At 38.6% G+C, this 16,268-nt stretch overlaps 1 protein-coding gene across 3 annotated transcripts in view; it reads left to right on the top strand.

Annotated features, from left to right (window-relative positions):
* SLC12A6 (solute carrier family 12 (potassium/chloride transporter), member 6) overlaps positions 1-16,268 on the top strand; it is a 163,955-nt gene that overhangs the window by 20,028 nt on the left and 127,659 nt on the right. Inside the window, exon 1 of one of the 3 annotated variants that reach the window (XM_006831817.1) lies at positions 12,062-12,295. The exons of the other annotated variants lie outside the window; for them this stretch is intronic. Coding sequence (XP_006831880.1) covers positions 12,172-12,295 — 124 coding nt within the window. The 5' untranslated portion in view covers positions 12,062-12,171. Of the gene's footprint in view, positions 1-12,061; positions 12,296-16,268 lie in introns of those variants that run through there. 3 annotated transcript variants of the gene reach the window in all.

The raw sequence follows: 16,268 nt of genomic DNA, 5'->3' as shown, positions 1-16,268 counted from the left end.
TTGGTTTTCACAAAGTAATTGATGCATACATTTTTCTGTAACTGCTATGTAATAAGGCAAAATTTAGAATATGTGATCATTTTGATATTTTTGAATAAGAGAGAAAAAATGTTATTGAATATATAAGTAGTAAATAGGAAAGTATATATACATTTTCTAGTTGAGAATGAGAGTCAGTAAACTTTTCAGGCACCAGCTGAAAGCAATACTTTTAAATTAAGTTGTGAACTGTGATGTGTACTGTGTTCTCCTGAAATGGTTCCAGTATTCTGGAACACAAAACTATTCAGAATGTAGTGTGCAAATGGTGCTGCTCTAGGAGCTGTTTATTACCTGTCTGTAAGGAGATGAGTCAGAAACTGGGACTTTTTGGAAACTTGCATAGCTGTCTTGTGGAACAGTTTCATGTCTGTTGAGTCTAATAATTAAAACATGTATATGCCACATTCTGTTTATTATTTGTAGTCCTTTTTAAGCTTGCATTTATTTGCTGGCTAGTGGTTACAGTGATTCAATTAAGATATCCTTCCTAAATATTTTGAAATAATTTACTACATCAGAAGCAATAACCTGAAAATAGATTCTGGTTTCTTTATTTCTGTAAACACTTTATTAGTAATAAACAAGTACTATGGGCATGCAATCCTGATGCCTTGTTTTTCTTCATACAACCCACTTATTGGATTATTTGCCCAGCATACAGGTTGAATAAGTATGGTGAAAGAATACAACTCTGTCATACACCTTTCTTAATTTTAAACCATTCAGTGTTCCTATGTTCTGTCGAACAACTGCCTCTTGGTCCATGTACAGTTTCCTTATGAGCACAGTTAAGCATTCAGGAATACTCATACTTTGCAATGTTGTCCAAATAATCTGATGAACTGGGTTATATGAAGAAAAACATGGCACCAGGATTGGAGGAAGACTCATTAACAACCTGCGATATGCAGATGATACAACCTTGCGTGCTGAAAGTAAAGAAGACTTACGATATTTACTGATGAATATCAAAGAGCACAGCCTATGGTATGGATTACATCTCAATGTAAAGAAAACAAAAATCCTCACCACTGGACCAATAAACAACATTCTTATCAACAGAGAAAAGATTGAAGTTGTCAAGGACTTCATTCTTCTTGGATTAACTATCAACACTTGTGGAAGCAGTAGTCAAGAAATCAAATGATGTATTGCATTAGGCAAATCTGCTGCACAAGACTTTTCTAAAGTGTTGAAGAGCAAAGATATCAGCTTGAAGACTAAGGTGTGCCTGACCTAAGCCAAGGTATTTTCAATAAAATCAAATGCATGTGAAAACTGGACAGTGAATAAGGAAGGCCATAGAAGAATTGATGCTTTTGAGTTATAGTGCTGGAGAAGAATATTGAAAGTGCCATGGGCTTCCCAAAGAACCAACAGATCTGTTTTGGAAGAAGTGCAGCCAGAGTGCTCCTTGGAGGCCAGGATGACCAGACTTCGTGTCTCATATTTCGGACATATTGTCAGGAAGGGACCATTCGCTGAAGAAGGATATCATGTTTGGTAAGGTGGAGGGTCAGAGAAAAAAGAGGAAGACCCCCCAGCGAGATGGATCGGCCAAGTGGCAGCATCAGTGGGCTCAAGCATGGCAACAATAGTGAGGTTAGCCCAGGATCGGGCTGTGTTTCCGTCTGTTGTGCGTAAGGTCACTATGAGTCAGTACCAACTCCATGGCACCTGATAACAAAAACAAATGGGCATGCAATTCTTGTTAAGTGCTATTGAGTCAGTTCCGACTCACAGTGACCCACGTAGGGTTTCCCAGGAGCAGCTGGTGAGTTTGAACGATCAACCTTGAGTTTAGCAATCCAGTGCTCCACACCAGGACTTATTAATTGGTTATAATTTCAAAGGTTCCCACTTGGTGTGGCTAGATCTCCATAGTAGATGAGCTTTGCATAATGTCTTCAAACTACAAGCATCTGATTGAGTTTAGGAGAGGTCTTTAATATTTGAATCTCTTTCTAACTCAGAATGAATTGCTTTTTCATCACTTCTCTTACTGAACTTTTTATATTTATGTCTTTGTTAAGGTACTTTTGTAAATCATTGTCTTTGTTTAATATATATGCATGTGAGATTACATCTGTGGAAATTCGGTGGAAAAGTATAAACAGGTTAATTAAGGTCACATTTTGTGTGCTCTTGGAATCTAGTCTGTACTACTCAGGTTTTTCCAGTTTTATATTAATATACCATACATTCATAAAGGAGTCCTGGTGTGGCACTGTGAATTAATGTGTCAGACTGCAAAGCCGTTTGAACTACAAGGTCTATGGTTCAGGCTCACCAGTCACACTTGTGTAAACCCTATATAGGGTCACTATGAGTTGGAATTGACTCAACGGCACTTAACAACAACAACAAACCTTGATAAAGCTTTAATTTCTTTTTTTAAAATAGAAAACTATTAACTATACAATTACAAAAACTTAAGCTTTACATGTACAGGATAGCCTAAAGAATGAACAGAAGGGTATTTTGCACAACTCAAGCATTCAAAGTAACATGCGATTTTTAATTCTGGGAATTTTGACAACTGTTCATTTATTATAGATGTTTTCTTGCATCATGGATCTGTTTTTAGTATTAATCATTAGTCGGTAATTTTTGGAGTCCTGGTGTAGCACTGCAGGATAATGCACTGGACCACAAGGTCAGGTTGAGTCTCAAGTTTGCTAGTTCAAATCCACCAGCTATTCCTCAGAAACCCTATCTATACAGGGTCACTGTAAATCGGAACAGATTTGACAGCGTTTAACAACAATAGGTAATTTTTAAGACTTATTTTAGGTATAAGATTGTGTGGTTCTAGATTATTTGAATAGTTTTCAATTGTGCAATGCAGTTCTCAGTTTCTGAGAACTAAGAGAAAACACATATGATTTGCTTTAAATTTGGCAGTGGGTTTTTTTGTGTTGTAGTATATAATCTGACATAGTGTTACAATCTTGATAGGGAATCTTTCTTTATGTTAAAAATTTCCCACCGACTTTTCTTAATTGTTTCAGTCTATTAATGAAATCCAACTTATGATTTTGCTTTTTTAAAAAATTCACAGAATAAAACAACATGCCAGTTATCATGAGTTGTGAGCTATGATTTAAAAATAGTTAGTATATAGCATGATAGATTGTACTTTCAAAATACTACCCAAAATATTAAGGAGTTCTGGTAGTGTAGTGGTAAAGAATCGGGCTTCTAGTCTCAAGGTAAGCAGTTAGAAACTACCAGCTGTTCCAGGAGAAAGATGAGGCTTTCTGTTCCCTTAAAAATTTACAGCCTTGGAAACCCTGTACAGGGTTGCCATAAAGATTTACAGCTTCAGAAACCTTGTACAGGGTCGCTATGAGTTGGAACCAACTCCAAGGCACATAACAACAACAACCCAAAATATTAGAATACCTGAAAGGGGTTCTAGAAGTTGCCCAGTAAAATAGGCTTCTTATGGATCCTTTATAATGTATAGGGCCTTAGGTGGAATCCTCAGCCCTGTCTGGAACCTTTTGAGGTGGGATATTTACACTTGAAAGGACATGCAGCCAGACCAGTCTGGAGCAGCTAAGGACCAGAAGATACTTCTTGAAAAAAAGACCAGCAGGAATAAGCAAAAATGGCAATCTGAATGGCTATTATAATAACAAGCAAGCTGCTCACCAGGGAGCCATCAAGGCAAGCAATCAAGTCCCTTTAGTACAACTCCCCTCCAAGACTGAAACTCAAAGGTAGGACACGAGCAAGCATCTAAGCTTGCTGGCAACCACATTGGTCTGCATGTATAGGGTTTCTGAGGCTGTAAACTGTTATGGGAGCAAGCAGCCTCATCTTTTTCCTGCTGAGTAGCTGGTATAAATCTTTACGGGAGCAGAAAGCCTCATCTTTCTCCCGTGAAACAGCTGGTAGTTTCGAACTACTGACCTTGCGTTTCACAGCCCGATTCGTAACCATTACACAAATTTGATACAGAAAGCAAGTGTAAATTGCTACAATTTGATGAACTTGACCTATACTTATAGGTGTTGTTGTTGTTAAGTGCTGTCGAGTCGGTTCTGACCCATAGCGACCTTGTACAGGGTTTCCGAGGGTGTAAATCTTTACGGGAGTAGAAAGCCTGATCTTTCTCCCGCGGAGCGGCTGGTAGTTTCAAACCGCTGACCTTAAGGTTCGCAGCCCGATTCGTAGCCACTACGCTACCAGAGCTCCTTATACTTATAGGTGTAGTAGCTCAAAATATCAGCTGAGAGGGAAGGAGTCTTCACATCAAGAATTAAACCTATCCCCACTGTACACAGGGTGATAGGGACGGACAGCTTAGACATTGGCTACCTAAAATGGGAGTGCCTATAAAGGCACGAAGTGGCTGCTATATAAGTTTTCAAGAGGGAGTTTCGTTTCTGAGTGTGCGGGGGAAGGTAGAATCGCCACTGAATAGTTTTCATTTTGTCTAGATGGGTCTGGTGAAAGGATAGTATTCATTTGATTCAGTAGTATTTGTTGTCACGACTAATTGCGATGGTCACAACTGTAAAGGTAGAAGTTTTTTAACAAAGAGGGGAGAGTAGTTAATCTTATATTCTAGCTACAGAGGCTCCTAGGACCATCAAGAGAGAAGAGCATGCGTGGAATATGGGACTCTAATCAGAGAAGCAGCAGCACTAGTGATGGAGACAGAGGTGATAGGATGGAGAGACAGAACAGCTGAGGACTCGAGACTCATAGAAAGAGAAAGGCTGTCTGCCAGCGGCCAGAAGGCTGGCTTGCAAAATGTGCCTTGGGTTGTTTAAACGATTATATATTCCTGCATGTTTTTGTGTACATCACAAACAAACACAACAGAGGGAATAGAAACAAATACTGTTAAATTATGATGTATGAAGAGATTTAAGCATTGCAATGAAACAAATTTCGATAGGTTGAATGCAAAACCAATGTTCTCCCATGTAAACTATCACTCAATTCACAATAAAAGCTTTTTTTTTTTTTTTAAATACTACCCAAAATAAACCCATTCTTCTGTAGAACGGACTCACTCATTTTTTAACTGGTGTAGTCACAAATAAAGTATTTCACTGACACTAATCGATAAAAAGGGTGTAATATTTGGCCTAATGTATAATGTAAGAATATTGTCATTTTTAAAAATGCCCCTTTTGTTCTGGCTTGGCCTTGTATTTTATTACTTAACAATAACAATTTTATTTTTATTGTAAATACTTCAAATTTGTCACCACTCCTATTTAAAACAGGATTCAAGATTAGAATCAAAGTACAAAAAAAATTTATGTAACCCCTCAAATTTCATGTAAAGTGGAATTTCACCTTAAGTCATTTGTGTTATACTCGGCTCCAAAGATCTTTATGTTACACATACTATCAATCCATCTATTTTTCACATATTTCAAAGATACAGGTATCAGTACACCTCATTCCTAGACATTTCAAATGTACATAATTAATATATAATACATAGTGTGGGAGCACAGGTGGCTCCATATGATAAGCACTGGACTGCAAACCACAAGGTCCGCAGTTCAAACCCGCCAGCTGCTCCGTGAGAGAAAGATGAGGCTTTCTGCTCCTGTAAAGATTTAAAAAGCTTTGGAAACCCTATATAGGGTCACTGTGAGTCAGAACCCACTTGAAGGTACTAGTAACAACAATATATATGTATAATACTTTTGAGATTCATTCATGCGGTTGCTTATATCAGTCATCTATTAGTATTTATTGTTGACTAGTATTCCATTACATGTCTATGTGATAGGTTTGTTTTTTAAAATCTGTGTTATTGATGAATACTTGAACTGTTTCCAGTTTGGAGCTACTTGTTTAAAACTTTTATACGCATGTTTTAAGTTTTTATTAATACGGCTAAGTCTTGTATTTTTTTATTTAGTTACAGGTTCTTTATTTTTTAATATTCTTGGAATACAAGTCCTTTGTCAAGTATATGTTCATTTTTATAATGGTGTCAGTTCACTGTATATTTTTCAACACTTTATTTTGAAAATTTCAAACATTGATACATAAAATTGACTTTTAATGTGAACATAACATATATCTACCACTCAGATTCTATCATAAGTGGTGGTGGTGGTTGTGTGCCTTGGAGTAGATTCCGACTCATAACCCTGTATAGGGTTTCTGAGGCTGTAAACTGTTATGGGAGCAAGCAGCCTCATCTTTTTCCTGCTGAGTAGCTGGTAGTTTGAACTTCCAATGTTGTGGTTACAGCCCATCTTACTCGCAGTACCATAAGGACTTCTTCCTGTAAAGATTATAGCCTAGGAGACACTGTGGAGCAGTTCTGCTCCGTCCCTGTGGGTCTTTATGGGTAGGTATCAACTCAGTGGCAGGCAACCATAACAAAGACAACCATTGTCTTGATTTCCCCCCTTCTCATTGTCAGTTAGTTTTGCCTGTTCTAGAACCTTTTATTTAATATAGGATAGATAATGTGAGGTGACTTCCAAAAGTTCATGGGAAAATTCCATTATCTTTTTTTGTTTTTAACTTTTTATTGGGAATTGAATGAAGGTTTACAGACATGATCATCAGTTTTACATTGAACAAATCAGACACTTTGTTTCATCTCAGTGATTATAATGCCCTCTACACAACAACAGTTATCCTGCTTCCTCCCTGTGGTTCCTGTGTCCATTCCACTCACCTCCCTAACCCTTGTCAGCTTTCTCCTTAGGTACTATTTCCCTTTTGATCTTGAATGATTGACCATTCCATGGTGAGCAGACCTTACCAGTTTTGTTGTCTCTCCTATATACCTATCTACTGCTTGGCTGAAAATTGGACCATGAGTGTGAGTTCCTTTCCAGACGTGAAAGGTGGTCGCGAGCCATAGTCTCAGGTTCCTCCAGCGTCTGTATGATCCTTTTTTTGTTGATAATTCTCATTCCAGTCACCAGTAATTATCAGTGCAGCTTGCTATCATGTTTGATCTACTTCAGACTGTGGAAGTTGGAAAAAAAAACAACTTAAATTTCTCAATTTCTTCATCTTTGACATCAGTGATTGGTTGTAAATTTGAATAATAGTTGTATTTACTGACCTTTTTTATAGGCAAATGGGTGTTATCCTATCACTGACAGTGTTGTACTTTAGGATTATTGTTATTGTTAAGTGCCGTCAAGTCTGTTCCGACCCATAGCAACCCTGTATAGGGTTTCTGAGGAGCAGCTGATTACCTTGAACTACTGACCTTGTAGTTCAAACCGACTGTGCAGTCAGACCCACAGCTCCATGCCAGGACTCTGTACTTTAGGATAGATCTTGAATATTTGAAAGATAACAGTTTTAAAACAACATATTTATAAAATGGAGTTTATAATATAAGGAAGACCATAGAAGAATTGATGCTTTTGAGTTATGGTGTTGGAGGAGAATACTGAAAGTGCCATGGGCTGCCAAAAGAACCAGTAGATCAGTTTTGGAAGAAGTGCAGCCAGAGTGCTCCTTGGAGGCCATGATGGCCAAATTTCATCTCTCATACTTCAGACATATTGTCAGGAGTGACCAGTCACTGGAGAAGGATATCATGTTTGGTAAGGTGGAGGGTCAGAGAAAAAGAGGAAGTCCCCCAATGAGCTGGATTGAATGGGCTCAAGTGTAGCAACAATTGTGAGGTTGGCCCAGGATGGGGCAGTGTTTTGTTCTGTTGTGCATAAGGTCGCTATGAGTCAGTACCGACTTGATTGCACCTAACAACAACAACAACCTCACAACCAGGTACAAATGTCTGAGGAAAGCAAATGAAGCCAGCTATACTAGCATTTACTCATGGAGCACTTCTTGGGACACAAACCCATAGTTCATTTCGTAAGCATCATGCTCACAATTCCATAATTAGAAATAGGGAGGACAGTCACAAAAGGATCACAGCGTGCAGGGTCTCTGATTCAGACCCTAAGTCTTGCTTAGCTCTTTAACTATGTTGAATTTCCAAGAACATAGGTTGATGACATATTACAGGCTCCTTCTGGGACCAAGTGTTGGCTTCTCTGTGCAATGGATGTATAAGTTTGTGGTGGCCCAACCCAGTAACTAATGCTAGTTCAAATGCTTTGGAAATGGTCGTGATCAAAACCACACTGGGAGAGAAGCAGTCCAGCTTCCTGCAGTCTATAGCTCATGACAGTTTGTGGATAAAAATGTTAGCAGGCTGTAGTTGACAGTCATTGCCAAAACTCCCACAGGAAAACACTAATTTCCTGAAGTAAAAATCATACTTCAAAAAGAAAAATATATCCCAAATAAGAATTACACTTTCTCAAGAAGGATTCAGGATGTCCAAGGAAACTGAAGCGTTCATTATGCTGTTTAGCTCCTATCCTGAGTAGTTAGTTCTTTGTATGAATATAGTTTGTCCATTCTCCTGTTATACACATCTGGGATGTTTCCACTTTTAAGTTAGTATAAGTAAACTTCTGTGAACATTCTTACACAAGTCCTTTTGTGAACATATTTTCATTTGGGTGGTAAATACCTAGAAGTGGAATTGCTGTACCAGACCCCTTACCAAAGTGGTTGTACCAATTTACACCCTCATTGACAGTGTTTAAGAGTTCCTGTTGTTCCCTATTTTTCACCTAGTGTGGTGGTGTTGGGCTTTATTGTAACCATCTTGGTGGGTTTGTGGTATGCCACCGAGTCGGTTCCAATTCATATAGATTCTGTGTAGTGTTCCCAAAGCTATAAACCTTTATGGGAGCAGAAAGCCTCATCTTTCTCCCATGGAGAGACTAGTAGATTCAAACTGCTGACCTTTCGGTTAGCAGCCCAGTTTGTAATCCACTACAGTGCCAGGGCACCTTGGTGGTATGTAGTGATATTTTATTGTGATAGTTCCTTGCACTGAGCAATTTCTTAAATCCCACCTTCTGTATCTAACCACTACACATACACACACACTTTCTCTCTCTCTAACTTTATACCAGCTTTCCCCCAACTTTTTCAATAATTCTTTAGCTTGACCTTCAATTGTTTTTTACTTTGTACAATCTATAGTTTAATCTGAAGAAAACTGTTACAAAATTCCCAATACAAATTTGGGATAACAAAGTATCAAACTGGTAAATAAGTTACCCTATATTAGGTAATTTAGAGGTGGATAGACTTGATTTTAAAGTCTGGTTTTGCCTTTTTGGGTTTTTCTTTGGGGAATATTTTCTATGGAGAGAAAGACAACTTTCGCCCTTAGGCTAATACACAAAGTTGCACACAGGTTTATAAACACAGGTCATTGTTTCTGACCACTGCTTATAGAAGCTCAGCTACAGTTCAGCTGCTTTTGTAAAATAAATATGAAAGGCAAGAGCTAACTGAAAACATCCAGTGGAATTAAATAAAGTATTCATGAGTTTGGAATGTAGAATAGAACACTGGAATGAATCTTTGACAGTTTGCTAGTTGTTTTAAGTTCCTTTCAATAGTTTGCTAGTTGTTTTAAGTTCCTTTCAATAAATTAGTAGAGTAGATACCTGATTTGTAAATAAGGTTGTAAATACGCTTCTGACTTGTTTTCTTTCAAAAGATAAAAATGTGTACAAAAACTTCTCGGGTGACAAACTTGTTTCCTTTCCTTTATGCTGTTGCTGCTCTGTTCCACTGAGTCTGTTCCAACACATATCAACTCTGTATAGCAAAGGTAGGGAACTTTTTTTCTGCCAAGGGCCATTGGATATTTATAACGTCATTTGTGGCCCATACAAAATTTCCAATGTAAAATTAGCCTGCTATATTTGGATGACTGGAACTGTGGTTGCCTTGGCAAGGACAGACCAAGTGATTCTGTGGGCCTTATACAGCCCATGAGCTAGGCATTCCTCACCCCTGCTGTGTAGGATTTCCGAGGTTGTAAATCTTTATGGGAGTAGAAAGTCTCATCTTTCTCCTGTGAAGAGGCTGGTGAATTCTAACTGCTGACCTTGCAGTTAGCAATATATAACCCACTATGCTACCAGGGCTCCTTCCTGGATAGTATACAGTAAATGAAATTAGAAATGCTGGCTTGGGGTCTTGTCATGAGTGCTTTAAGACTCCTCAGGTGATTGCAATCTACAAGAACCCCTGAAATGAACCTGGTTGAGGTCTCTCTTGAAACGTCACATGTGGTATGGAAGGCAAAGGCTGTAAAAGCAGACAGAGCTTCTTTTAAAGTTGACTTCACTATTTACAAGCTCTGTATCATTGGGCAGAGCCCTTAGCCTGATGTTTTTGTTTCTGTGTTGATTAAATGAGATCATGATGTAGTTTCTAGTGCACTATAGAGGACAAAGTAGGTCTTTAACAACTATTGACTTCCTTTTTTCAGTCTGCATAGAAGAGGTACATATTTGAATTAACGTGGATTAGAAATAAGCATTCCTTCTGTGTTTCATGCAACTTAATTGTCAGGTGAATACATTCCTAATAATAAAGCCCTTCTATTATTACATCATCGGTGTCCTGATGTGGCACTGTGGGTTAATGCACTAGACTGCAAAGTCTGTTTGAACTGCAAGGTTCAAGCTCACCAGCTGTTCCTCAGAAGCCCTATACAGGCCACTGTGGGTTGGAACCAACTTGGTGGCACTCAACAACAACATTAACAACAAGTACATCATCAAAATAGACATTTTTATAGCACGAGGCTCAATTTACTGATCTACCCTATCTAAGAGATGGTTATCAGGCTTTCTAGTGAAAGTTACCAATTGAGAACTTGATATGTTGTTGTTAAGCGCTGTCAAGCCGGGTTTCCAAGGAGCAGCTAGTAGGTTTGAACTGCCGACCTTGTGGTTTGCAGTCTATTGCTGATCCTACAGCGCCACACCAGGAGAACTTGGTATAGTTATCTGTTAAACTATACCAAGTGTTGAGCAGCAGCTGTTTTGTTACATGTGTGCTTTCAATCTGAGAGATTTTTTTTTGTGGTTTGTTTTCTTTAAATCATGATATTTAAGTTCTCTGAACAATACAAAAAGTTCAGAATTCTTTCCTTAAGATTCTTTTTTCTCTGTTAAGCAAGCTTGTACTTTTGGATGTCCTCGTATGGGAGAGTTGTATGGTCGAGCCAGTGCCAACTCAGCAACCCTATATAGGATTTCTGAGAGCAGCTCATGGGTTCGAACTGCCGACCTTGTGTTTAGTAGTCCAGTGCTTATCCTACAACTGCACACGTTGTGCAGTTCAAACCTAGCAGCCACTTCGGAAGAAGGATGAGGCTCTGTGTTCCTGTGATTTACGATCTCTCTGTACAGTGTTGCTGTGAGTCAGAGTCGACTTGATGGCAGTGGGTTTGTTTTTTTGGTTATGCTTTACAAAAAACAAATAGGTGTTTATTAAATATTTGCTGAATGAATTTTTCTACTCAAAGGATTAAAAAGAAACAACATCCAACTTCTATTGATTTCTATGATCTTCCACCCAGCAGTTCGAAATTACCAGCGGTTCCGCTGGAGAAAGATGAGGCAGTCTGCTCCCGTAAAGATTTACAGCCTCGGAAACCCTGTGTAGGGTCGCTATGAGTCGGAACCGACTCCACGGCACCTAACAACAGCAGCAACATCCACCCCCATATACTTTGAAATTAAGCAATAAAAGCTTAAAAACAATATGCATTTCGTTTTTTGAGTTGATGGAATGGCAATCTTTCTTATGGAGGGCAGTATGCAAAATGAACTGTTTCCTAATTTTCCTTCTCCTGTGAAATGTGAGGGCAGATGTTGAGATCATTAGTGCAAATAGGGATGGCAGTCTTTAACTAAAGGGAACAAATGGGTGAGCACACAGTGGAAGACAGCTCATGAATTCTATGCAGTCTCCAGCTTTCTTCAGCCCTGGGAAGGCAGCCCAAATAGTTCTTGGGGTTCTTCAGGCTAACAGTAAGCAAGGGGGTGGAGTGCTTAATCTTTCAAGTGAATGATAAACACTGTGGAAGGCGTGTCTTCAAGGGCTCCACTCCCTTGGGGCTGTAGGTCACGTGATCTTAAAGTACTTCCCGATTCCCAGCTACTGTCTCTAGAAGGCTGTGATCTGAGTCTGAACGGAGGACTGCAAGGAAGAGGCAAGCGGGTAAAACTGACTGGAAAGAAGTTTAAATGCAGAAAGAGCAAAGTATTTCTAGTTAGAACAATGCCACATTTTACTGTGACTAAGGTAGAGGACATAGAAGAGGGGATAGCAGCTTCAGTCTCCCAAGAGGAGGATACCAACTTAGCAGAAATAAAAGCCCGGAATCAGGATCCGCATGAACCAGGTGAGCAGTCAAATTTTGGGAGCTTTTGAAACAATAGGGATTTTAATAAGAAAAATAGTAATTATCTAAAGTTCAAAATGACCCCTTAAGGAAAGAAAACAAGTAGTATCTTTAGTGTTTTTTAATCAACTGTTTCATTCTCTTGTACTGTCTGATAACTTCTCTTACTTTTTTCACACTCTGTTTTTCCCCCACAATGAGTTCTGTGTTTCATTATCTACAGGTGAAATTCAGTCTGTGGCAATGAATGAAAAGGGTTTTCAAACAAAAAACCATAATAAAAGTCAGCTGATGCCAAATTTAGAATTCACTTTGTGCCCATAGTTCAAATTATATCTGGAAAAACTCTAAAGCCTACTAAATGGACAACATTAAAATTCAGCCATTTGTAAAACATTACATAAAGAGGGAACATGGTCCAGTAATTTTGTGCAGTGGGCTTTGTACTTTTGGCCTCCCAGGTTATTCAGTATTTGGCCTCAGTTTACCAACTGAGTAGTAAGTAATTCCGTAGTGAATGGTCCAAGAATTGTTTAATGAAGTACAGTAGATGGTCATTATGGTGACTTGAATAGCATTAGATTTAATAAAGGTGCTTCATTTTTGATGGAAGCGGTTTATCCCTATTATTTTCTCTAAATGCCAACAGTTATACTAGCTAGGGGAGTTGTGGTTTTGAATTCTTAAACACGCAATTAAAATCTTAGTTAATGTTTCAGTCTTTAAATATTGTTGTATTTTAAAGCACCTTGTTTTTTAAGTTTGTAAATTTCGAAAATTGTCAGTGACCTCTTTAGTGAGTGACTAAAGGCTATGGGAATAAAACATTTCTTTGTTATTTCTAGTACCATGATTTAAATTTTCTTTGTAGCAAATAACTTGTAGCAGTTCCTTGCTGTAAACAGTTGTTGTTTCACACTATTTCTTACCAAGCATTCATGACTTTTTAATAATCTCTGATAGTCTTACGGATTCTTCTGTCCAGTGAGACTTGTCAGTGGGAAGGTTTTATGTAAACTCTTGGTCTGTTAGGTTACTTGAATTTTGCTGAGCAGTCAGGTTGATAAGATGTTGAAAGCAAGAGTAGCCTACTTGGAACTTGAACCCGATTGTCCTGGACTTTAGCTCACGAGAACTTGATTCTCTTTCGGCTTGTGTTTGCTTAGTTGATTATGCTGCTGTTTTTATATATTAATCCTCTTGGGCTTTTTTCTTTGCCATTGTCTTCATTAATTTAAAAAAAAATGCAAAAAATGAAATCTGTACCTTATTTTACTTCTTTGTTGTTGTTATTGAGAATATACAGTACATAGCAGAACATATGTCAGTTTAACAATTTCTGCATGTACAATTTAGTGACACTGATTACATTCTTTGATTATGCAACCATTGTTACCCTCCTTTTCCGATTTGTTCCTCCCCCATTAACAAACTCACAGCTCCTTAACTTTTTAATCTAATCTTTGTAGTTCCTGCTTTCAATTTTATCCCATATAGTTCTTAAAAGAACACAGTGCTCAAGGCAGTTACTAGTTAACTATTGTTAGGTTTTAAGGAGACTTCAGGTAATATTTTTGGTGCAATATGTAAGGTTTAAAGGTTATGTTAGGGAAATAGTTTAGGTGTTCATCCAATCTTCAGTGACCAGAAAGTCATGAGAATTTTCAGTTCTGTTCTGCATTTTCCCCCTTTTGATCAGGATTCTTCTATAGAATCTTTGATCAAAATGTTCAATAATGGTAGCCCAGCAGCATCCAGCTCTTCTGTTCTCTTACCAAAGGAGGTAATTGTTCATGGAGGCAATCAGCCAAACATTTTATTTCCTCCACCTGTTCAGGGCTTGCCTTTTTCTGTTGGTCCTGATGAATAGAGGCCTATTAGATAGTTGCTTATAAGCTTTTAAGACCCTAGGCACTACCTAACAAACTAGGAGATACAACAGAAATACAAAACAAGTTATTAGACCACCTAACTGGGTTGTCCCATGAAATCATGACCCAAAACCTCCAAAGCAAGGAATCAAATTCCATGAGATGTTTGGTTATTCATAAGCAGTATCAGCAACTACTCTTTGTAATATGTGTGTGATTGTAAATATATCTTGAGTACTAGTGTGGTGCCATAGGACAAGCAATGGACTAATCAACAAGGTTGGCAGTTCAAACCTACAAGTCACTGCTCTGATACCCCATATAGGGCCACTATGAGTCAGAACTGATTTGACAGCACTTCAGAACAATAACAACAAATATATCTATCATACAATTTTTGCCATTCAGGTTTTTACAGGGGTACAGTTTATGGACAGCAATTTCAACAGTCAGCTTTGCAACCCTCCCCTTAATCCGTGTGATTTGTTTTATCACTGTAACCCCAAACTCTCCATTGCTATTGAGTCAGTTCTGATGCATAGCCACCCAATAGGACAGACTAGAACCATCCCGTAGGGTTCCCAAGGCTATAAATCTTTGTGGAAGAAGACAGCCACATCTTTCTTCCACAAACTGGCATGCAGTCCTCCATAAGTAATTGCCCTCTGTTTCCCTCTCCCTCCTGCCTCTGGTAAGCACTAAGAAGCTTTGGTTTCTATACATTTAAATGTGTTTGTCTTTTTATGTAAGTGAAGTTGTCCTTTTGTGATCGACTTATTTCACTCAGCATATTATCGTCTAGTGTCATTCATGTTGTAACATATATGAAGACTTTATTTCTCCTTCTGGTTGAGTCTCATTGTTTTTTATTTTCTGTATTCACCTCTATTCTTTTGTTTCATCTTTACTAGTTCTGTTTGTGTTTTGGGAAATATGCTTTATTTAGATGAGAACAGAGAGTCTAATCTATTAGCAATCACCTAGCAAAGTTATAAAGAGCCCTGGTGGTTTGATGGGTTAAGCACTGGGCTGCTAACTACCAGGCTGGCAGTTCAAACCCACCAGACAATCCTTGCAAGAAAATGAAGCTTGTCTGCTCCCTTAAAGATTTACAGTGTCGGAAACCTATGGAGTAGTTTTACTCTGTCCTATAGTGCCATTTTAAGTTGGAATTTACTCAGCTGTAGCTTATAAAAGTTTTTTAAAAATTATTGGTAGCAACCAACTTTGTAACAGTAGTACTAGATGCCACCAAGTCAGCTCTGACTTCTGGCAGCCTGTGAGTGTCAGAATAAAACTGAGCTACCTAAGGTTTTCAGTGGCAGATTTTTTCTTCCTTCCTTCCCTCCTTCCCCCTCACCCTCCTTCCTTCCTTCCTTCACCTTACCCTCACCCTAGTGCTTAAATGGACATATTTGGTCTTTATTTACTTATTTTGTTAATGTTTTATTTTGAATTATGAGATAGTTTACATGGGAGAACATTAGTTTTACATTCATCCTATTATATATCTTTTCATTGCCGTGGTTACAATCCCTTCCATGCATCATCAACCAACTCCGCCCCCCTCCCCAAGTTGTCAGCACACAGCCCCTCTCCCTCTATGTGTCTAAAGTCCCCAGCTGCTCCATCTCTCCACGTCATCTTCTCTGCCTCCTTCTCTGGCATCACTGCTTCTCTGGTAGTATCCTGCTCTAAGTCTTCTCCCTTGATGGTCCCAGGGATCACTGTTCCAAAACTGCAGAGTTAATCACTCCCGTCCTTGTTACAAAACATCTACCTTTACATTTCCAACACTCACAATCAGTCCTGATAACAATTATTCACGATTGTATCATAAGAGACCTATCCACATTTCTTTCTCAGCCCCGCCCAGACAGATTGGATACCAATCAGTGGAGATTCTACCTTCCTCCATGCCCTCTGGATCTAGGTTCCCTCTTGAAAGCTTGAAAGCCAGTCACTTCTTGCCTTTGTAGCACCCCCACCTTGGGTAGCCAATGTCCACTTTGCTCATCCCTGTCTATTCTGTGTATGGAGGTGGGGGGTGGGGGTGGGAATGATCTTTGCTGTAAAGATTTGTTCCCTCTTTTGAGCTACTG

The sequence above is a fragment of the Chrysochloris asiatica genome, unplaced genomic scaffold (genome assembly GCF_000296735.1).
Source record: "Chrysochloris asiatica unplaced genomic scaffold, ChrAsi1.0 scaffold00004, whole genome shotgun sequence".
Classification (NCBI taxonomy): Eukaryota; Metazoa; Chordata; class Mammalia; order Afrosoricida; family Chrysochloridae; genus Chrysochloris; species Chrysochloris asiatica.
Note: the sequence above shows the minus strand (reverse complement) of the source record. Positions and strands in the feature narration are given on the sequence as shown.